Genomic DNA, 23615 nt, shown 5'->3' on the forward strand with positions numbered 1-23615 from the left:
AAGATGCAACTATTTGGCTGTTTCTTTTTCTACCGAAGGGTGTAATGAACTGGTTCTTATATTCTTTTCTACTTCTATCTGAGCACTCAAAGTGCTTTAGACAACTCTGTTCACCCATTTGCACAAGCACAATGCTCGTTCTATGTAACTGCTTTCCAACATTCACTCGTGTTTACAGCAGCTTGGGGTTAGTTGCCCAAGGATATTTGAATTGCAAACTGGAGCACACTGGAGTCAAACCACAAACCTTCCAATAACTAAGTGGCCTGCTCTACCGCCTGAGCTGTGATGGAGTTTATCAGAATCAGAAAAAGTTGTGGAGGAATTTGCATGAAAACTTTTACAAGATGTATGTCTTGGTTGGTTGAAATCTGGGATATTCATTACTTTTGTGAGGTAAGGGAAATGTGTGTCATATCTTTACAAACATCACATTGACAGAAAAAATCGGAAAACATCCTGTGCTTTTATGGGAGGACAAGTAGCCCCAAGGACAAGAATTTAAAGCCAATGTTTTACCATTATTGCCCGAAGAAAAGTGGCCTAACTGCGCAATACTGCTCTGAGGCAACAGACCAAAAACGGTGTTTTAGTAAATAAATTAAATCAGAATCTGCCATAAAAACTTATTTCAATTTAAACATGCATAAAAATGAAATTATACTTAGCAGCAGCTAGCACTATAAGCTGTGTCTTGGCCCCGGAAAGGATTGCTCCACCCCAGATCAAAGATCAAAACCTCATCTACTCGTTAATTAGCTAAACACGGAGGTGTCTTGTGTCACAAAATAATAATAATCACCAAAAATCTTGTTTGCTGCCTGAAGGCATCAGCATACCATAGAGGGTTAACATTAAAGACTAAACAACCACACAGGGTTAGATTACGAAAAATGTTCAAATCCAGCTGGGGCTGAGGCGAAATTGCAGCGATAAATATGGGTTTTCTGTGTTCCTCATAAAATTACGTTTGAATCTTATACTGTATACTAGGTCTGATTGTGACTTTATCTCTAGCTTCCCCCTGAAGGTGTAAGCTGAGAAAGCACAGTTGTTGTGTCGCCTGCAACATGCTGTGATGTCACACGCCGGATGAACCCGCAGCTGCACCCACTTCACGTCAAAACAATCCGGAAGACGACACAGCATGATGGAACTGTTGTTGGGGCTGAAACGAGGTCAAAGCTAACACAAATACAAGTGGGTTTAAAGCAGTTTAATATAATAATGCTGTTAAATATGCAAAAGTAGCGTCTGAAGCGAAGGTTATTTAACCGCTTGAAGAGTCAGTCCAGTCACACAGGCTAACCTCGCATTTTGGATACAAAGTCCATATCCTAGCTCTTCAACGCATTAAAGTCTTTTAGCTAACTGCAGACTGTTCCAGGGATACCATGGGCAACGGAATGAATAAGGTAGGTTTGCGGTTTGCTGTTGTTGTTTATGTCATGTCATTACGCTGTTTGGGGGTGTTTTTGATGGTTAAAAGTCCAAAGCGATGCTGGTAAACGCAGGCGCCAATCACTGGTCGCTAGTCAATCACGTGACACGTTCTGCCCTGTCAAAAAAAACAAAATTTGAATCCAAGCCAGGGCTCCTGTGCTAGACTCTAACCTACAATACTGTTGTTTGCCAACCTTAAGTTAAGTGTCTGTGTCTGCATGTCATGTTTTGATGCTGTGATATTGCACTGTCATTGTTAATTGACAGTTAAAAGGGTCCTCCTAAAAAGAAAAATCTAACTCATGTTGCTTTTATTAAAAAGTAAGATTGTTTATATTGATTTCTTCCTAAAAATGAAATTGTCATCCGCATCTATTTTGAGCTGCCACAACAATGTTAAGGTACTGTAGTGAGATATTTCATTAGAATCAATCCAGCACTTCATTACCTTCATACAGCTATTGTTCCATAGGTATAGTACCAAAGCTGTACAGTAACACTCAGTGGCCGTTTGCCACCCATCACATCATTCAGATAACCATGCATCATTGCTTCAAGCCTTGTATGGCCATAAGGAACGTTTCCTTTGCTCGTAGCTCCACTAGGATCTTAAGCCTTAAGCTTTAAATCCAATCTGGCTCGAACCAGAACATTTGTTCTTTTCATGCGAGGTTCTTGAAGCTGAATTGTAATGAACATCTAAGTGCAACATGTCTGTGACTGCTCCTTCACAGGTTGTTGATGGACTCTACCTTGGGAATATAAGAGGTAAGACAAACATGTATGTAGATTTATTGCTTTAATTACATACAGTATAGAAAGCCCAGTTGGGCCAGGTGTTTGGTGTAGCATTAGAGTACAATATTTTGCTCTGAGCACACTTTACATATTGTCATTAATTCTCAAATAATGTTTAATTAGGGGAATTTTAACTCAACATAACTTAACTCTTCTATATGAAAAGGTGAAAGCATATTTTTTAACATAAGCCCTCCCTTTTAAGCACATATATTTGTAGCTTAAAGAGTAAAATAATGTAATATTGTAAAGTCTCGCCCACAAGAAAATTAAACTGTGTGGCATAAAAACTAAAATAACAATCCAGAGCCTTGTGTTTCACTCTAGTCCGATGCAACCTCCTCAAGTTAATATGGCATTTGGAACATTCTAACTTTAGCTGCCTTGATGACGGTAAGAGTATAATGGCTAAATATAGCTAAAATGACAGGGACAAGTGACCACTTGCCCATCTGTACTAAGTAATGTTGCAGGATAACAAACTACTCACAGACCTGCTTCTGTAGCTGCTTGTAACTGGTCAAAGTCATGATTGTTTGTGTAAGATTCATACCAAAGGACCTATTGAGATATGTTTCCCTCTCTCCTTGTCACAGATTCAGAAAACAGAGAAAGTTTATCTAAGAATGGCATCACACACATCCTGTCTGTGTACAACAATGCAAAACCGGTGTTTGAGGTTAGTGGGAAATCATGGTTAGTATTTCTGGATGTATTATGATTACAAATTGCTACTTTCTGTGGAAAATCTTACCTGGTGTTTTTTTTAAAGTCATGCATGCAATGTTAATAATGTAATTTGTGCTTTCAGCCATCTGGGGGTGGTGATGAGTTATGGTTGGATTGCTTTGAAGTCTTGAGACTGAGATTGACAGATAAATTATGAGGTTCATGTGTATTAAAAGACAGAATCTTATGATGTGTAAAACTGTGAACTTTTTTTTACTCTGGTAAAGAAAAAGGTTAAGTGTGAGAAATATGATTTAGAACACCGATATTCACCACCGCAGTATATCTCTGTAAGTTTCACATTGTCTCTGGTTTCACACACTGCTTACTGTAAATGCATTGTTTTGTGTGTTGGACACTGACCAAGACCAGGGGAACACATTAGATATTGATGTACAACCAGACTGACAAAAGGTTACAATGTTTTCTAAACAAAAACAAAATTCAATAAAACCCCATACCTCATATATATTAACTGAAAATTGTACAAATAAAACAGAAGAAATATTAAAAATAAATGTATGCTTATTTTGAAATTGATTCCAGCAATATCTTCCAGAAAAGGGACGTGTTTACTACCGTGCGTGCCGCTTCCTATTTTAATACAAACCTGTAAACGTTTAGAAACTAAGGACACCAATTACTATAATTTCTTTTTACGTATAAATTTAGCTTCTGTCAGTTTGGAGCCTCCTTTGTTGTATTGTTATGACAGATTTTTTGTAATCTGCCACAAAAATATCAAAGTCACTTGATCACAGAGACGCTTGTACTACTCAAGACATGCTTATTTTAAATGCAGAAAGCTTTGGCAGCTTATGTTAATACACAATTTACTATGTTGCCTATGACATCAAAGGTCATTGGGGTTTGAAACGGGCTGTGATAATAAACAACAAAGTCCCTCTCGTCTCCTCTTCATAGAATAGAGTAGATTGCAATAGCTCTTTGCTGTCATTGTACATGTACAACAAACTTGTTGGGGCTCCATGCCAACTGTGGTTTTAACTGGTTTTAAGCGTGTTTTTGCATCCAGTAATTTCTTTTTAATCTATAATAATGTCATTCTTTAAATAATATTATACACCATATGTGATGAAATCTCAAATACTTAAAATTGTAATCTGGGAAACTATTCTTAGTCTTACACAGAGCGCTGAATTTCTTTTGAAGACACTGTGTTTTTGAGATGCTACCACAGCATGTCACTAATTCACTTGAGTGTCTTTTTATTAGTATTACACAACTTGTCCAATATTTAGTTGCCTGTCTCCTAACATTTTTCACTAATGTTTTGCAGGACATGACATACCTTTGCATTCATGCAGCTGATGCTTCCAGCCAGAACCTGTGAGTAAATGCGTACATGAAGGTTTAAAAACATTGGTGGATTCTTTTTCACCCTCTAGTATGTCTTGGTTCCTTTGCAAATTTCAAAATGTATGCAGTAGACTATTTATAGGAGAGGAGAAGAGCAGTAACTCAAACAGTAGTCATACATAGGAGTTACAGCCATCTAATGATAGATTAAAGTTATTTAATATTTACTTCATTTCATCCTGTTCCTAAAGACTGAGCAAAAGAGGGCTTTTATTTTTTCATGTGCTTGTGAGAGAAAGGTTAAGTGAATAAATAACAGACGAGTAAGTATGTTTAATGTGTCACTGTTCATCCAGAGTCTGACTTGTTGCTGCTCTGGGAGCTGCCGCTAACACGACGCATTAGTCATAGCAGTCTTTGACCTCACACATCCCTTGTTGCTTTAAGTTTGAAGCATGAACTGAGGGGACAGTAAAGAGCCATTATTCAGTTGGAGTTTAAGCATTAAACTTTAGTGTCATATGACCCTGGTTGATGGCTTACTTTAAGGTCTTTATTGGCGTTGGAGAGGAATTACGTTGTTATGTCTGCACTAGTGCCCTACGTGGTTAGTCAGGGTTCATGCATAGGTACAAGTGGGACATTAGTAGGAATTTGATAAATCTCCAGTACATTATGTCAAAGACTTTACCTTGTTGGGTCAAAAAATCTCAGCGTTACTTTGAGCTCCACAGTTACTCAACCTCTCCTTGATTTGAAGGGGAACTTTATTTGCTTTAGTTTGTAAAAAAGTAGAACTGAGTCAAATGTAACTCAGTGAGAACTGAGGTTTAGTGGCTGGTTGGAAGTTGATGATTGTTGGGCTGGAGATGTCTGACCTCCACTGTCGCAATCAAGCGTCCTTCCCTCAGGCAGCAGAGGAAGGAAACCTAAGTGTGACATCTGGCTGTTTGCATCGACCACCCAGGGCTTTAATAAACCCCCTCTGTCACAATCACTGGTCTGAGTGATGGGAGGGTGAGGCCAACTGCCGCCCCACCATGCATGCCATGATCTAGGGGCCCCTGTCATTACATGTGATGGCCTCTGTTACATGGTGATGGTACACAGCAGAAACTGTCTCACATGGATTTTGTAAAGGTTTAAAGCTTTCTGAAAAACCTTCACCTCTATGATTGCTTCAGTTCAGCAGAAAAGGATTAAGGTTGATGTATTTAGAACATCCTCACTAGGAATCTTCACATACTATACAAAAGAAAACTAAAGTGACAGCAAATCTTTGACCTATGTCCTAAATCACAGAAATAATACTAATACAGCAAAACTGTGGTCAGACTGCAGAAACAGCCCTTTTTATTGTTATTCGTGCAGCAGACAACAAGGAGCATAACAAAATAAATGTATCTAGCAACTAGCAAGCAGATTAAACCTATTTAAGCTTCTGTGCGTCTTGTGATGTCAGTGTTTTGTGAAATTCACACTGAAGACAGTAAATGCTATGAGGAATTCACACCCAAGACAGCAAGTGCTTAATTGAAATGGCATTAAATGTTATTTATATAGTTGCTAACAATGTATGTAGATATTTGTAGAGAGCCAGGGGTTCCCCTTTTTTTTTAACCTTCTCTGAGAAAGTCTGTTAGTGTGCATAGAGCATGAAGGTGTAAACTTTTGCATTTGCATCAACGTGATGTGCTTTGGTCATAACTAAGGAAGCTTTTTTTAAAAAAATGATTTTTGTTGTTGTTGTTGTTGTTGTTTTAGGCATATTAATATAATTATATTTTTAAAAATCACCATAGAAATGCAGAAGCTCATTTTGCATATTAAACATACAGTAATCTAACAGCTTTTTGTTGCTAGAGGACTATTTTTATTCCAGTGTTCTCCTCACAGTCATTTTCTATTCAGTTCTACTTAACCGTAAATGTTTGTCACAACTTAGTTTTCTGCATATTAAACAAGACTGCCGGAAACTTCTGTGCTAGGATGACAGAACAAAGTGCTGAGGAGACATCTTTTAAAGAAGAGTTTGGATCTCAGGAAGGAGGAAAAAAGTAAAGTGACAGTCTATTTTAGCCCCAGTCTGTTACCCTGTCTGCTATTGAGTAACCAGCATCTGCTCCTCAGGAGACAGCACTATCAGCCATGCAATTCTTGATTATGCAAAACACCAGCAGTGTTTCCTGACAGTGTATAAGGAGGATATTTAAGGAGCAATAGCATTGCATTATGCTGCTTTATATTGGAAGATGTTTTGTGTGGATTTTTTGCGATCTTACAATTAGCGGTGATTTATTTTCTAAATTTACCCATGAAATGGCATTTGCTGTATTTTTGGTGTAAACCTAAAACGATGCCTCTGTTCGCACTGAGTAACCCAGCGCTGGAAAAAGACCAAATTTTGCAGTTAAGACAAAATGACGGCATTTACTTCCCTTGTCTGTCCCTACTGTCTGTGCTCTGGTCGACCACAGACTCTCTGTTTGAGCATACCCAACCTCTTTCTCACATGACAGCTTGGAGTAGCTGAAGGGAAAAAAAAACACACCACAGTATGTTCTCCTGTTTCTGAGATATAACATAAATCTGTTGAAACTACCTCACACATTTCTGAACTTATCTCTAAATCTGAGAGTAATCTGTAGTTTCTACAGATAATCTTAGTATATTATTATGGTTTTAACAACCTGTATGGAACCACAATGTTTGGGCCTTTAACACAGTTTCAGTTCAAGGTGGCCTTTTTCATATCCTATAATGTGTATTCCATTTTTAGCTTTACACTCCTTAAATGTTACTATGACCTTAGTAAAAGTGAACTGTTGTTTTCTGTATGATGAGCAATACTATATTGACTCAGAAAACTTTACTGTGCTTTTTTTTTTTTTATGTCTTTCCAGACTGCAGCATTTTAAAGAGTGCATTAGCTTCATCCATGAATGTCGCTTGAATGGTGGATCTTGTCTAGTTCACTGGTAGGTATTTACATCCAGCCAGCTTCCTACTCAAAACCAGAACAGATCAGCTGTCTTTTTTAGGTACTTTCACAGTCAACATGACATTTGTCCTGATGGTTTGTGGCCTGTCCCATTTTTTTTTACCAGTTAACCGTAGGAAGTAAGGTATTAAACATCCAGCTGCTTAATGAAAAGAACCAAATAAGCCAAATGTCCTTTGTGTTCTTGCAGCCTTGCAGGTGTATCAAGGAGCACTACCATGGTGGTGGCCTACCTGATGACTGTCACCCACTATAGCTGGGAGGAGTGTCTGTCTGCTGTCAAAGCTGTTCGTTCCTTTGTTGGGCCAAACTATGGCTTCCAGCAGCAGCTGCAGGAGTACCAGACTACACAAGTCTCAGAGGTAAACATGCAAAGAAACAGAGAAGACATGAATGCACACACACTGTACACTACCTACAGAATGCATCCAATTCCCTTTTACTACTTCAGTGTTTCAGCTTAAAGTCAAATTTTAAAGTGCTTTTTCTAGGAGTAGCTTTGTGGTATACTGGCATTCTGTAGAAACTCTTGTGCTCTGTTATTTGTGATACAGACCCACACACATACATGCACACAGGATATGACACATACACCATTACACAGCACAGGCAGTCTGTGGTCAGTCTAGCAACTGTTAATCTGTTCAACTGATGCATACCTATTTATATTCTTTTTGTTAAATTGCTTGTAATTCTTGTTGAGGACAAGAAGTATTCGTTTGAAATGACAGATCTGAGATTTACAACTGGGAAAACTAAACCAGCACACACGATTATCTTCTGTTATATGCAATGGTTTACGAACCCTCAAATATTTTAATATCACAATGGCATAATGGTCTTTTGTACACACAAGCCAATTACTCATTTTGTCAATGAGTAATCCAGTCTTTAAAATAGTACATACGTTCTTAATATTGCATTCAATCACTAACACATCTTAGTACTAACTCTTATGTTCAGAACTCACAGCAAGGGTTTCTAATGCTCCTCTGCTGCACATCAAGGAGGATCATCTCTGCATTTCTCACCTTTCTAAAAAAGTTGAGTGTGTTTTGTTTTGTTTTTGCCACCAGCAGCTTCACAGGTTTGCATAGCTGTTTTAACTTTTAGAATGCCTAATCTATGATCACACATTTAAAAAAACATTCCTGTAATGTTTTTAGTTTTGATTCATGCACTTTCAGAATATTACCTTGCTTTTTTCTTATATATAAATACATATATGCATAAGGTTGTTGTCAAGTTTACATCCACTCATCATGGGCATAAATGTCATTGTAATTTTGGGTTTTCATTGGGTGGAATCATTATGCAGCATACATCTTCAGTAACTTTAAAAAAACAAGAAGTGGGTGCACAAGTTTGAAGTTATTTTAGATTTTGTCTAATTCATACAGGATCAAAAGTAAAAATACATGCTCAAATATATACATACACCCAGACTAATATTTAGTTAAATGTTTCTTAGCAAGTTGCACATCGATCATGAGTGGCATCCATGTCCTGTGGCCAGCTTATTCTTCCAGATGGGTAGCTGATGACCAATAAAGCATGTGTATTATAATATCTTGGATCTTATTCCCTCTATTGAGCTGGCTTCTGATCATCTTTTTTTTTTTACCTCATGGAGGTACTTCCAATGTGTAGATTACTGAGTTTTAGACTTTCTTCTCATCATTCCAAGCCATACTAAGGTTGGACTACTGTTCTTAGAGTCTTGATGTTTTGCTCTATCAACCAGTAGATGGTGCTTTGATTACCTGGTCTTAGCCAGTCTGAACACCTGGATGAACACCTGCTGTTAGCATCCCACTTATTTGTTTTTTTGCCAGGCTTTTGTGAAGTGCAGTTAGCTTCTTTACCCAGTACGTTTAGATGTCAGGTCCTGGTCCTATTCAGGTCTTCATTCTGGAGACTTGTTATTGAATGTTTTTTGTTCTGAAAGGTTGCTTTGGTCTGCTCTTAGGCTGGTGTTGTGTGACACCTTTCTCTCCAAGATGCTCTTTCACTATTGCTCCTTTTCAGCTCTGCATGGATTTGCCCTCATACTATTGTACTTGCAGCTGAGAGTGTACCCTGGATAGGTTTTGGGAGAAAAGGCCATTTATTCCCATGGCCTCTGTCCAGAGCTGTGAGCCTTTGTTTGGTAGATTCTATGGACAACTTGTTGCACTTCCTATTGATCCAGGACCTAACTCCCATGACACACTTCTACACCTCTCGTAACCAACTAAAGGACTTACCACAATAAATTTTAAATAAATCAACTCAGATGCAGTTGAAGTACAAACTTTCAGCTTTAATTTGGTGGTTTGAACAAAAAAAAAAAAGAGGAACTAAAGCATTTTTAACACACTCCCTTCATTTCAAGGGCTCAAAAGTAATTGGAGAAATTGAAAAACTAAAATTGAAATGTTCATTTCAAATACTTGGTTGAAAACCCTTTGCTGGCAATGATAGCCTGAAGTCTTGAACTCATGAACTCATGGACATCATCAGATGCTGGGTTTCTTTCTTTTTAATGCTCTGCCAGACCTTTACTGCAGCTTCTTTCAGTTGCTGTTTGTTTGTGGGCCTTTTTGTCTAAAGTTTAGTCTACAACATGTGAAATGCATGTTTATTGTGGTTAAGATCAGGTGACTGACTTGGCCATTCAAAAATATTCCACTTCTTTGCTTTAATAAACTCCTGGGTTGCTTTGGCTGTATGTTTTGCGTCATTGTCCTTTGTCATTGTATTATGAAATGCCGCACAATCAATTTGGCTGCATTTAGCTGGATTTGAGCAGACAGTACGTCTCTGAACACCCCCAAAATTAATTCAGCTGCTTCTGTACTGTGTCACATCATCAATAAGACACCTTAATGCCCACTCACATCCTGGGCCATTTGACCTCAGGAAATCACATGATAGGGTGGGGCTAGGTTTCACAATGAGCTCACCCGAAACCTTGGCTGATTGTGACCTACACTCATTTTCACACCTTGGCTCGTGTGATTAGGTAGAGTTCCCTCTTGGGGGGACATTCCCGTAGGGCTTAAATCTGGAACTCTCCACATTTTGACCCTAGAACTGAAGAAGCTTCTCAGATGAGAGGCGAAACATCTTCAAGCAACAAGTCCAGACGCTTTTCTTTCCAAGCTCCTTAGATTACGATGACCTGGATGACTGAGAACCTTCACAGACATCATCAGTAAACACTAGTGTCCCAGTGCCACTGGCAGCTATGCATGCCCAAGCCATCATGCTGCTTCCGCCGTGTTTTACAGATGATGTGGTATACTTTGGATCATGAGCTGTTCTTATAATGTTCTCTATACCTTTTTTTTCTTGCCATCATTCCAGTAGAGGTTGATCTTGGTTTCATGTGTCCAAAGAATGTTTTTTCAGAACTGCGCTGGCTTTTTTAGATGTTTTTTTTTTTTTTTTCAATCTAGCCTTTCTATTCTTGAGGCTTATGAGTGGCTAGCACCTTGCTGTGAACCCTCTGTATTTAATTTCATGCAGTCTTTTTTTTTTTTTTTATGGTGGACTTGAATGTCGCCTACCTCCTACCTCCTTCACCATGAAAATGATTCTGCGATCATCCACTACTGTTGTCTTCTGTGGATGTCTGAGTTCACTAGTGCTTTCTTTCTTTTTCAGGATTTACCAAACTGTAGATTTGGCCACTCCTAATATTGTAGCAATTTCTCAGATGGGTTTTTTCTGTTTTTGCAGCTTAAGGATGGCTTGTTTCGCCAGCCTTTGAGTCAACTGTCCAAATACAGTGGGAACTAAGAAACTGCACCAAAGTTTAGAAGAAGATAATCATTTTTTTTAAAAACTATGAATCAGATAAAGTCCACATAGTCCAGAAATAAAAACATGGCAATGCAAACTACCATAATAGGTCCCCTTTAAATGTGAATTTTAACTTCCTATTGTATGGTCTGTTCTAGAAAATATTTCCAGGTAAGTATGGTTGTGTATTTAAAGCAAATCTCAAATATATCCATGGTTTACTTTAGCTTCAGCCATGTGGTGGACGCTTGTTGGCAACATTAAGAGTGGTCCTTCTCCTAACTTTAATTTAACAGAAAATCTCATCTTTTTGTAAACCTGACTTATCTTGGTGGCTACGCCTAACCAAAAGCAAGACAAAGCCCAAGTAAACAAAAGTGAAAATGAAATTAAACAGTTCATGAAACAGGACACAAACTGTGGTCTCCAGGTTCACAGTTTTGTGATTTAAACCACTGCCACCCTACCCGCCAGTATACTCTTTAAAACAAGTATTCTAAGTATCAGTTGCATGTTTACATTATAACTATCTAAAACATGTTTCAAACAACAGTTATTAACCAGATAAATTTAGATTACTTCAGTTGTTCCCAAACTTTCTACCATTAGTTTAATAGTAAAAACTAATTTGTTTAATTAACCATACATTTCTATTTATTGGTAATGTTACTGTAAAGTGTTTTAATAATAATTTATTTATTATATATATTAATAATATAATATTATATTTTATATATTATATATATAATTATATATAATATAATATTTCAAACACTGGCTTAAACATTTTGGATAATTTTACCAAATTTATTTAGCGATAGCTCTAACTGTGTGATTCCATTCCATTGGCACTTAAGTAGTCGTTGCACACAGAAGGGGAACTGTAGGGGGTTTGCTGGGATTGCATTAGCTCGGTACTGCTCATCACGTGTTTAACCATTACTGTCAGCATCTTGCAAAATAACATGACTGGAAAAAAAAATGGTCATTATTTGTAGACTTTGCATTGACTTCGAGGATTTAAAGGGAAATAGGTTTTGTGTATTTGTGAGTTTCCCACATGTGTCTCAGATAGAAAGTGAAGAATCTGAATTCAGCAATGTCTTCAATACAGCTCTAGCGACATTGTGTATCAATGGTCATGGTTGCAGTGCATGTGAGATACAGTGTAATATACATAGTGACTAAAGCTTTGTAGTCTGTAGACATTCTGTAAAAGTTCAACAAAGGTTAGAAAAACAAGTTCCTGAAACTGAATGAAGCAAAACAGCTCCAGGCTTTTTAAATTTCAATTTCTCTAAAAAGCCTTAAATTTATCTATAAATTTGCTACAGATCATAATATTGTAACCCAGCCAAATGCTCGCTTGTAACTGGATTACTGAGTTGTCATTTACAAAAAGAACAATCTGACAATTGGAAAGCGTGTTTGTGTGGGTGTGCAGGTGCACTGGTGAGTGGTGGCAGTGATGACCGCAGATCTATCTGCTTATGAGTAGCATGATGAATTTAAAAAGGTGCAGATCTTTCATGTTGCCTTCATTGTGAAGTTGGGCAATAAACTGGAGCCTTGTCAGAATTTACTAATGTTATGACTTGAACAAATTCATCACTGGGTGAGCTTCTACCGATTTTATGAGTTTCTACTTTCAGTTTGTGTACCACGTGAAACACTTCTGACATGATTCATATTCTTTATCAAGATGGTATAATGACAGATAAGAGCAAGTGTTGTATAGGATTCGGATATGACTGAGTTTATTGATGGCTTATCTTAAATCTTTGCTTTGATTTGTTATTAATTTTTACAGTTCTATTAATATTATGAGTCAGTCGTGCTCTGTTTGATTTTTAGGGTGAGTGTGACAGTACTAATTTTAGGAAGATGGAGACTTTCACTTCATTAAAGAGTAAGGTATTGCACAAAATAATTGAATAATTCCTGGACATCATTACAGCACCTCCCTTTTTGACCTTTTATTAAACAAACGTTTAAATGTTTACTGCAAAGTAATTCTGCTGCATATAATACACTTATTGATAACTACCCCTTCTAGCGACTTCTAGTGTTTATATCTAGCTCTGAAAAGTCAATAAACTGTACTACAGTTCGGCCTGGGCAATGTGAGGAAAATCTAATATTGCGATTTTTTTTTTTTTTTTTTTTTTTTTTTTTAAGCTATATCACGATACACAATATATATATCACGATATGTTTAAATAACCTCCAAAAACAAGTGTTATTTTCAAGCATGTAGTGCCTGATATTGCACTGGTATAGTCATTCAAATCAACCATTCAATATTTTTTTCCAACTTTGAATACAAAAAACATCTGAATGAATTGAAATGTTTTATTTTAACCATTTTTTTAACCATCACAGAGGTTTTTCACATATGATAGTACTGTCACAGTAAGACTCTTTCTGTGGTCAACCCTAGACCAAGAACATTCACAGGTATCGCAGCTGGTTTATTTAACATTTTCTTTGGTGTGTAGGGAGACATTGACATGCAGAGTTTTAAAACATTGTTCATTTTGCAATGAATGACTTTTCAGCTGGTGGGAAAAATTTGGGGTACTGCTACCTTTTGCGGCAATAGTTTTACAGCACGTTTTGCAAATTACCGCATTTTGTTTGACGTCCTCCTTGTGAAATACAAATGACAGTGAGTCTCATCCCCTCACTCCTCTGAAATTCCCACTGTTGCCATATTTTTCGCTACCTGGTAGTATATAAACACACATGCGGTGAGCATGTGTACCAGGTAGAAAATTTTTCGGTTGGGAGGGGCTGATTAATGATGCATTTGCAGCATGTGGGGGAAAAAAAAACCTCACAGTGAATTACATGCAGACAGTTCAATATTGAAATTGAAAATTTATACTCGATGGTTACGATAAAGCCACTTTAACCGTCGTACATGGGAAAACTTGCAATATATCGAATATAGTCTATATATTGCCCACCCCTAACTACAGTCATTTGAAGGAGTTCACTTCGGTGTTATTGGATCAGGAAACGACAAACTTTTTTTTATCAATGTGGAGCAGCAAATTTTCATTCAGCTCTCTCTTGCGCTCTCACTTACATACACACACACACACAAGCACACACACTTCCCTTTTAAACACATAAGACAGTTTAAATTAAATTAAAATATACTTTAAATATAAATAATATAAATATTTCATAGAAGGTTCAAAATACACTCGTATCTCTGGTGACATAGATATATATAATATATATATATATATAGATATAGATATAGATAGATAGATAGATATAGATATATGATCACAAAGCTGCACAAATTGCATATAGGTTTAGAAAAAGAGGAACAAGAGAGTTGCATTTTCCATGAAAAAAACTAAACAAGTGTGTCACCATTTTAATTGCACTACTTTCTGTAAATTTAGCTTTTCGGTATGAATACTCAAACTATTCTTTTGACATGTTCTCTAATGAAACTTGGGTGGATATGTATTTATAGCTTATAATCCACCTGTTTCTCAATGTTAAGCAGACTAATGTACTGTTTGAAGACACTGTAGATGTGGTGTGAGGCAACTATGTTTCAAGGAGATCTGTGAATTTTAGGGAGGACAATTTATGTTGTATATTTGTTATTGTAACTTACAGTATGAATACAGTTATAATAAAAAGTCACTATACTAGCAAATCTAAAAAAAAATGTAATATTGAAAAAGTTTTTTTTTTAATTTCAAATAACTTAATTTTAAAATGTAAAGTGTACTATATCCTGAATTCATTACATGGTGAAACATTGCAATTTTTTGTTTTAATTGTGTTGATATGGATTTTAGCTCATGAAAATCTGAAGATTACTATTCAGTCAGTGTAAATATTGTGCATGTCTCAGTCTAGTTCAATACATGCAACCGCAATCATGGGAAAGACTGCCGAGTTGACAGTTGTCCAGATGATCATCAACGCCCTCCCCAAGGAGGGCAAGCCACAGGAAATCATTGGTTAAAAAAAAACTTGCTGTTCCCAGAGTGTTACATGAAAGCATATTAATGGTAAGCTGACTGAGGGGGGGAAATGCGGTAGGAAAAGTAACTGGGATGACCACAGCCTTGAGAGTAAAGTTGAGCCAAGAAATTGGGTGAATTTCACAAGGAGTGGACAGAGGCTGGTGTTAGTGCATCAGGAGCCAACAAAGCACAGTCTTTGGCAAAGGAGCTACAACTGTCACATTCATAATATCAGTCATATCCTGAATCAGAGACAGTATCAAAGGAGACTTATGTGGCTGAGGAGAAAAAGAACTGGACTTTTGCTCAGGGGGACAAAATCCTCTTTTCAGGTGAAAGTAGAAGTTTATTTGGGAACTTAAGTTCTAGAATCTGAAGAAAAACCATAGAGGCACTGAATCCAAGGTGTTGGAAGTCCAGCGGGAAGTTTCCACAGTCTGATGATTTGGGGTGCCATTTTATCTCTAGCTTTTTGTGCTTAGTCCAGTCAAAGTCAGTGCAGCTGTCTACCAGATTTTTAAGAGTACTCCATGCACACATCTGCTGACAAGCTTTGTGGTGATGCTGGTTTCCTTTTCCAGCAGAACTCATCACCTGCCCACAGTGTCTCATGCCAAATGCCAGAAAGTTGATTCTATTCATCTAGATGTAGTGTTTTTAGTGGGAGAAACATTTTGTCACTCATCTAAGTGACGAATGCTCCAGATGAACATGGATGATTGAGCATGCATCAAGACTCTGCTACCAAATGGTTTGGTAACCATGGCATTACCATGCTTGACTGGCCAGCCAACTCTATTGCGTCTGACCTTAACCCCCACAGATAAACTATGAGGAAGACAAGAAACACCTGAACCAAAAATAAAGACGGGCTAAAGCCGTGCTTGCGGCACTGCCGAAGTGTTCAGTAACACCTCAGCAGTGCCACAAGCTAATTGCTTCGATGCCACACTCCACTGATGCAGTATTTAGTGGTAAAGGAGCTCGAAGTATTGTGTATTAATGAACGTACTTGTCAGAAGTTGGATATTTCTTATGGTAAATTCTTTTTCAATTTGAGATACTGGATTTCTGATTTTTATAAGCTATGAATTATTGTCATTAAAAAAATAAAACAAATAAGGCTTGAAATATTTGCCTGTTTCATGTATATAAAATATATGGCAGTGAGTTATGTAAAATTGTATTATGTAGTTTGATCTTAACCATAAAAAATGTTATTTTAATTAACTGTTTTCCTTTCCCCTCTCATCTTCAGTACAGAGTATGGTTACGGTCAAGTTTCCGTCCCAGTCCATTCAATGACCAGGAGCAGGTGGGTGCCCTGCTGAGCCAGTACACAGAGCAACAGCAGAGCCAGAAGAGGGGAGGTGATCACAGCTGGATAACTGTCAGTGGCTACCCATCCATGCGATCCAATGCTGATGCTGATGCTGATGGTGATGATGAAGGAAGCGGCTGAAACACAAGTCTGGTCATGCCAAACTTGTGCCCATTGCTGCCTGGAAATAGGCAGTACCCACTATTCTGTACTCATTTCCAAATCAACCCTCAGTCATATCTAACCTACATGTATTCATACAACTCTAAAAGCATAAGATAATATCGAGCACTTTTTACTTTATTCGCGTCCGTTTTTTTATGAAGAGATGGAGGTTGATTTAGAATTGTGCTACAGACCTATAACCACTACCAGTACCTGCCACAGTCCCTTACAACCAAAACAGGGGTATTGGTGCTCACAGACGCCTTACTCTAAACACCTCAGCACCTTAGCCATGATGAGTGATGACCTTTGTTTCTACATGGACTCCTGCAATGTTCAGCTCAGCAGCCTTAATGCCATAATCAACTAACGGCATCTTAAATGAACATTTTGCCTATAGTTATATAAATATCTAGTCTGTTAAATCTCAGTTAAATCTAAAACCAAACTGATGGTTGATTTGATACGTACAAGATTGCAAATCAGCACTGCTTTTTGTGTTTGTAGGTTTGACAGCATGAAATTTGTTGTTACATTCATCCTACCTATAACTGTACTAGCCACCTACAAAGATCACAAAACAATGAGTTTATCACTGCCTATGTAATTTACAGTATTCATGTTGACATAGTTGGATACTGCTCTTTCAGTATAGTTAGCACTTTCACTTTCATTTGGTTCATCGTAGAGAAAATTCCAAGCTGTGTACACACCACTTGTACCAATATTTGTTACAAAATCTAGTATCAGAAATCCACACCAAAACAACAAAACAAGTCTTTATATAAACTAGTAGAATATTGTGAGGCAAAAAAGAAAACTTATCAGTTCCCAGCAATTATTTCTTCTTTGCATTCATTGCAGGGCTGAGAGGACTGGTACTAAGTTATCCCTCATCAGGCACAGAGGATTAAAGAAGAGCCAAACCTTTTTAAGTAGGTTGACACACGGAGACCACACTGTGGACATTACAAATAAACCACTATGAGTGACACCTAAAAATACATTGAAAACAAGGCAAAATGTTCCTTTAAGTTTATTAACAGCAGGTTAAATTTGGGAATTTGAATTTAAAGTATAACTACATATTCAGGATGTCTGTAGTCCAAATGTTAAAGTCTTCCTGATTTTACCGAAGCTCTGATGTTATCTTTTTACTGTGTCAAAACAGATTTTTAAAGAATTTCTGTTTATAGTTTTGTGGATAATGTTTGTTGTCCTAATTGTGTATTTATGGTGTTTTGTTTGTTGTGTTTTATAATGAAATGCAGTGATGGAGAAAAAATGGAATTGTTAATAAATCCACCCTATGAAGATAACGGTGTGTCTTTGTCTTTATAGTAAAGCATAAAAAGCAGATTTTGCTTGAGATATTTGAGGATAAAACGTTAGAATGGTTAAAATAATGAAATGAATTTCATTTTTTTCCTTAAGGTTTTCATTGTTTTACATAATGAAACAAATATCAGTCTAAAATAAGGATTACGTTATGAAGCCAGCCTTCCAAGAAGTGAAGCGTAAGTCTTTCCTTGGAATTCGTTCCTGCTGGGCCGGTGGGGTTGCTTCCAGTTTCCTCCTCTAAACAGCAGTATCTCGTTGAAAGTGTGTATTTACTTAATATTCCTTTACACACCAAGTGGGGTGGGGGGATTTTTGTAATCACATAGGCATGTCCAGACAGGTTAACTGTTGACAGGATTTCCAGAGAACTACCTTACAGTTCAGCAAAATATTAAAATGCTAACTGGAAGCCTTCTGTTAGGACATGTATAATGAATTGAACTGTCAGTGCACCCCAGGGTGGCTGTGGCTACAATGTAGCTTGCCATCACCAGTGTGTGAATGTGTGTGTGAATGGGTGGATGACTGAACGTGTAAAGCGCTTTGGGGTCCTTAGGGAATAGTAAACAAATACAGGCCATTTACCATTTTACCATAACTGAATCCCAACTACATCTCCCAAGTCTTGTTTTTTATCAGATGATGAAATTATTTAAATCACTCTACATGTGCATAAAGAATCGAGTATTTAATTAGCTTGCTACTTTATTTTTTTGTATTCTACATTTTTGGTGTACACAAATTCATATAAGCCTATGTTCATATAAAAGTGAGAAGCAGATTGATGTTTCTGTTTGAAATCTTAGTTCAAATATGACAGTAAGTGTCAGTTTCTGTAATAAACAGGCACATTAGTCCCTAAATGATGTCACAGGGATTTCATGATGGACAGAGAATAACAGTAAATGTTTTTACTGGGAAAAATAATAGTTAATGTTTTGTTTTAATAATACGCTGCGGTTCCCCGTTTTGAGCCTAATATTTCACATATAATCACGATCACTTTAAATAACGGTAACAGTGTAACAACTCCCAGGTGTCTCTGACACATGGAATCAGTCCACCTCACCATCGCACTGACAGCTGACCACTTTTACCTGCACAACCTTCTAAACTTTCTCATCGGAGGATGAGTGGGCGCAGAAGGGATATAGTACCTTGGTCTGGAGAGTAGAAATCCCCTCAAAGCACAAGGTAACTTGTGACTTTACGGGTTTATTCATAGCGCCGCGTCCACGCAGCTTTTAGCGTAGGCAGTAACTTTATAACCATCGTCTGTGTCAGGCCATTTCTTGTAAATGCCCACGGTTAGAAGAAAAAGTCTTCCGGTATGGGCAGTCTTACTGAAGCGTCAGTACTCGTCATTGGTCAGAGTGTGGCAGCGTTGTCAAATCCTACCACAGATTTATTCATTCATGACACGGGGCACAAAAAAGTTTAAAGGCATGCGTTTCGGAGAGCTCACTTGATTAAATCTGACAGTGCGCATTCTATCAAGATCACAACCCCGTGCCAAGAGCTTATCTACCTGTCAATCTGTAAGTGCCTTTGATTTTAATCTCTCTTTTTAAAAAAGACGATAGCGCTTTATAAGCTTCGGCTCGAATAAGACATTTTCATAATATCTTAAAGAAAGTTAACTTATACTATTTAACGAACTTTACGCGACATTTTCCACATATAGATATAAGTGCGCCATCTAAAAAGAGAGTTTCCACCATCAAGATGTCAAACACGGGAGGTCGGCGACTGAAGCAGTGGCTGATGGAGCAGATCCAAAGTGCGCAGTATTCTGGACTCCTGTGGGAGGATGAAAGCCGCACTATGTTCCGAATTCCATGGAAACACGCAGGAAAACAGGATTACAACCAAGAAATAGACGCATCCATTTTTAAGGTTTGTCTCATTTTGCCCCATTTAAAGATTGTTTTGTTTTTGTTTTGTTTTTTTTGCGCGCTAAAACCAGAACTGGTGTGATTCTCAAAGCTGTCCAACACTTCTCCTCTTACTATAAGTCTGATTCTTTTGTGTGATTTAGACTATTAAAATAATTTTTCACTTTTTTTTTCTTTTTGTCCTTTTTGTGCATTTTTAACTTAGAGTTATTGTCTTATGAAGTGTCGATACATTTTAATGCATTGTGGTGTAGCTATATAACTTAGATTTTCTTTCATTTATTCTTTTTTCTTTCTTTCTCAAGAAGAGTTTACAAAAATGATGTACATGTCTTACGGTTTAATCCACTACTTTTCTTTTTATCCTCAAGGCCTGGGCTGTGTTTAAAGGCAAGTATAAGGAGGGGGACAAGGCTGAGCCTGCAACATGGAAGACCAGACTTCGCTGCGCCCTGAATAAAAGCCCTGACTTCGAGGAGGTGACTGAGAGGTCACAGCTTGATATTTCTGAGCCTTATAAAGTGTACCGCATTGTTCCAGAAGAAGAGCAAAAACGTGAGTTTGTGTTATCTCACAGTACACGGATATCTCACAATACACTCTGTTATCTCTAGCAGTTAGCAAAATCACTTTTTCATTTGTGATTAGAACTGAGAGCAAAATACTTATTACAGACTGTAGTTCCTATAGCAGTGAATAATTAAAAGAGTATATATGCACTTTGAACCGACTCATTGTGTACTGTTCTTTCACCCACAGACGGCAAAAGTTCAGTGATGGCTATGACAGCTACCACCAGCTCTGGTGAGATCACAGATATGGACTGCAACCCCGAGCTAGAAGAGCTCATTAAAGAGGTGAGATGAAGTCTAACTTTAAAATCTTTTTTTCATTCCACCCCACCCCCACATATATTTAGATGCACTTAGCCTTTATTGTCACTTAGCTTTCTTGTCACTTTTTTTCCCCCTTACCACACTGTGCTGTCTCCTGCAGTACTTCGCGCACTTCACGGGGTTCGCGCTTGTTACACTCAGCATGAAAACCGTCCCACTTCTTCACAGCTGTAAAGTGTACAAAGGTGCTTTTGATAACATCTTATTATATTATTGTCCTTTGCAGGAGGAAAGCTGTAGCATCCAAGCCAGTCCAGAATATTGGTCCCAGGGCAGTGTCAATGGTAAGATTATACTTTGTACCCAGTTTACAATGCAACACACAGCTAGATTAAATGAAGCTATTCACAGCAATTTGTCACTGGGTCTTTTGTCTCAGCTTTCATATATCACACTATTGTTGTGACACCACTTTTGAGAGACATAAGCTTGAATTTATTCACAAAATAACCCCAGCGGAAAACTCAGTGTCTCTGCATTTGTGGGTGCTAAATGGAGGTTATTTACTTGACTGTTGAATTCTGCAATGGAAGAATTGACTAACATCCTGTAAAACTTTGCTGACTCTTGTGATTATTTCTTCGTGAGATTGTAATAGAGAAATGGCATTTCTGATGACGCAGCAAAGTAAAGACATGACACTGTGGTTGTGTCCACTGCCTTGAAAAAAGGCCTTAACCCACCTCTTCCTCCTCTAATTCACAGCTTTCCCACTGCATCAGGAACCTTTACCATCAAGCAGTCTCAGTTCAGGTATTTGCTTATTGTTATCCATGACCTTATATCATCTACTTGTAAACAAGCTTTCAGCTTCCATATTTTTGTTACATTTGTACGTATTTGTTTTCATTTCTGAATCTGACCAAATGTTTTCTTCTATAGCCCTCTGCCAAATGATGATCAATTTTTACTATGGAGGAAAGCTGATGCACTCCACATTGGTGACTCATCCTGAAGGATGCCGAATCTCTCCGCAACATCCCCTGGGTCGGGGTGCCCTCTACAGTTCAGACAGCATGCAGAGTGTTTATTTCCCCCCTGCTGAACTCATTGAGTTTGAACGGCAGCGCTATGTCACGCGCAAGCTTCTGGGCCACCTGGAGAGAGGTGTATTGGTCCGTGCAAACCAAGATGGCATCTACATCAAAAGGCTGTGCCAGAGCCGTGTCTTCTGGAGCGGATTGGGAGATGTGGGCTCGCAATATGGCTCAATGCCTGGCAAACTCGACAGGGATGCTGTTGTCAAGATATTTGATACAGCAAGGTTTCTTCAAGGTGAGGCTCTATATTGGTTCCATATTTTGGATTTACAGAAAAATACAGCTTTGTTTTCTATTTCTTTCGCTTAAAGGACATAAGACTAGATACTGATAATTTGCGAAGATTATCTAAACAGCTGTTCGTTTGTTTTATATGCTCCAGCTCTACAGCTGTACCAGGAGGGTCAGATTCCTGCTCCTGATCCAACAGTGACTCTGTGTTTTGGAGAAGAGTTGCATGATCACAACAGTGCCAAAAACAAACTGATCATCGTCCAGGTAAGACGTGTGAAATGATAACATGTCTCACTCAGAGTGCTGACTAGTAAAGCATTAGAAATATCACTTTATTTTTGAGCCTTGATAGTTTTTAAACAAGAGCTAGTTATGGCTTTATTCTGAGAAAAAACAAAAAACATAATTTTTTGTTTTTTTTTGTCCTCATGGCAGATCACTTCAGTGAACTGCCAGCACGTGCTTGAGACAATGAACATGCGTCGTGCCCAGCCTTATTGCAACAACCCAAACCTAGAGATGTCTGATGATGCGGCCACTGACCAGATGGCTCGCATCTACCAGGATCTGTGCAGCTACAGTGCTCCTCAAAGGACAACTTACAGGGACAACATGCCAATCACTGCCTAAGATGTGAGCAGTAATACCTGACAAGAGCTCTTCAGCTTGCTCTAAACTGAATACAGAACATAAGAAGAACATTCTTTGCTTTTCTAACACACGCTGGTGAGCCAAACGTGAAAGAGCACATTTCTTCTTTGACTATAAGACTTTAAAGCTGAAGCTCCATATTAGAAAGTCGACAAATTTTTCTATACAAGTAATGTTTACTTTTGTGTAAATACAGGGCATAACTCTGCCTAACGTCTGATTCATTTTTGTAAGATGTTTTTTTATTATCCAACTTAAGAGAACAGGTAGCATATTCATGCATGTTCAAATACTGTATTTCCTACAACTAAAGTCTTTATAGATACAAATCTTTCGTATCTATAAAGATTTCTATTCAAAGTCTTTTTGCAAAATGGCAGCAGTTTGATATATAAAAGCAATTTAGTTTGCTACACTGAATTTTATTTTTGATATTCTATCTTTTTCTTACTTTTTGAGTTTCTTTCTTGTTTGACAACCAGCTGAATAAACAACCAAATTTTATCAAGTGTTGAGTTGATAAAAGTTGCATAAAGTTTTAGATGCAAAGTGGCATTTAATGAAAGATAGGTTTTACTATCAGACTTTTTAAATGATAGATCTTTAGTTCAACCTTTTGTAGACCGTGTTTCAAATAAAACCTTTTTTACTGAACTACATTTGTATTCATTTGTGTACAATCATTGTTGTTTAAAAAGGACTATTCTATTTTGACAAAAATGACCTGTAGAGAAAGTACTGTTGTTCAGATCAAGGAAATGACATGAAATAGTGATATATGTGTTAAAATGATGCCAGCATATTCCCAAAGCACACTGTAATGAAACCAGGGATTCCATTTTATTATCCTATGCTTGGTAGTCCAGGAATGGTTGGTATTGCAAGCTAAAGTACGCACAATCTAAGCACTCATTGAATTTCCTTCATTTTTTGGAGCACTATTTCAGTGACAGTTTGTCAAAATGGAGAAAATAGAAAGAGAGGTAATCTTACCAGT

The 23615-nt window shown here is 37.6% G+C and overlaps 2 protein-coding genes across 2 annotated transcripts; both read left to right on the plus strand.

Moving 5' to 3' along the window:
* The first annotated feature begins 1087 nt into the window (after window positions 1-1087).
* On the plus strand, window positions 1088-17880 carry dusp22a (dual specificity phosphatase 22a). Its single transcript, XM_084932434.1, has 7 exons — window positions 1088-1415; window positions 2178-2211; window positions 2838-2920; window positions 4271-4320; window positions 7194-7268; window positions 7482-7653; window positions 16334-17880. The coding sequence occupies exons 1-7, from the start codon at window positions 1395-1397 to the stop codon at window positions 16535-16537; spliced, it is 639 nt and encodes a 212-aa protein (XP_084788560.1). The 5' UTR covers window positions 1088-1394; the 3' UTR covers window positions 16538-17880.
* Window positions 17881-19327: 1447 nt separating this feature from the next.
* On the plus strand, window positions 19328-23272 carry irf8 (interferon regulatory factor 8). Its single transcript, XM_084932435.1, has 9 exons — window positions 19328-19440; window positions 19587-19798; window positions 20169-20352; window positions 20557-20654; window positions 20920-20977; window positions 21399-21446; window positions 21576-21968; window positions 22116-22231; window positions 22403-23272. Exons 2-9 carry the CDS (start codon window positions 19628-19630, stop codon window positions 22595-22597), a joined length of 1263 nt encoding a protein of 420 aa, XP_084788561.1. The 5' UTR covers window positions 19328-19440; window positions 19587-19627; the 3' UTR covers window positions 22598-23272.
* Window positions 23273-23615: the final 343 nt, after the last annotated feature.

The sequence above is a fragment of the Perissodus microlepis genome, chromosome 1 (assembly GCF_051167445.1).
Source record: "Perissodus microlepis isolate ML-2025 ecotype Zambia chromosome 1, ASM5116744v1, whole genome shotgun sequence".
Classification (NCBI taxonomy): domain Eukaryota; kingdom Metazoa; phylum Chordata; class Actinopteri; order Cichliformes; family Cichlidae; genus Perissodus; species Perissodus microlepis.

Coding starts and splice junctions, on each gene's coding strand:
- dusp22a (XM_084932434.1), top strand. CDS start 1,395: ATGGGCAACGGAATGAATAAG. Junction 2,921..4,270: donor ATGCAAAACCGGTGTTTGAG/GTTAGTGGGAAA, acceptor AATGTTTTGCAG/GACATGACATACCTTTGCAT. Junction 7,269..7,481: donor GGATCTTGTCTAGTTCACTG/GTAGGTATTTAC, acceptor GTGTTCTTGCAG/CCTTGCAGGTGTATCAAGGA.
- irf8 (XM_084932435.1), top strand. CDS start 19,628: ATGTCAAACACGGGAGGTCGGCGACTGAAGCAGTGGCTGATGGAGCAG. Junction 19,799..20,168: donor TAGACGCATCCATTTTTAAG/GTTTGTCTCATT, acceptor TTTATCCTCAAG/GCCTGGGCTGTGTTTAAAGG. Junction 20,655..20,919: donor TAGAAGAGCTCATTAAAGAG/GTGAGATGAAGT, acceptor TGTCCTTTGCAG/GAGGAAAGCTGTAGCATCCA.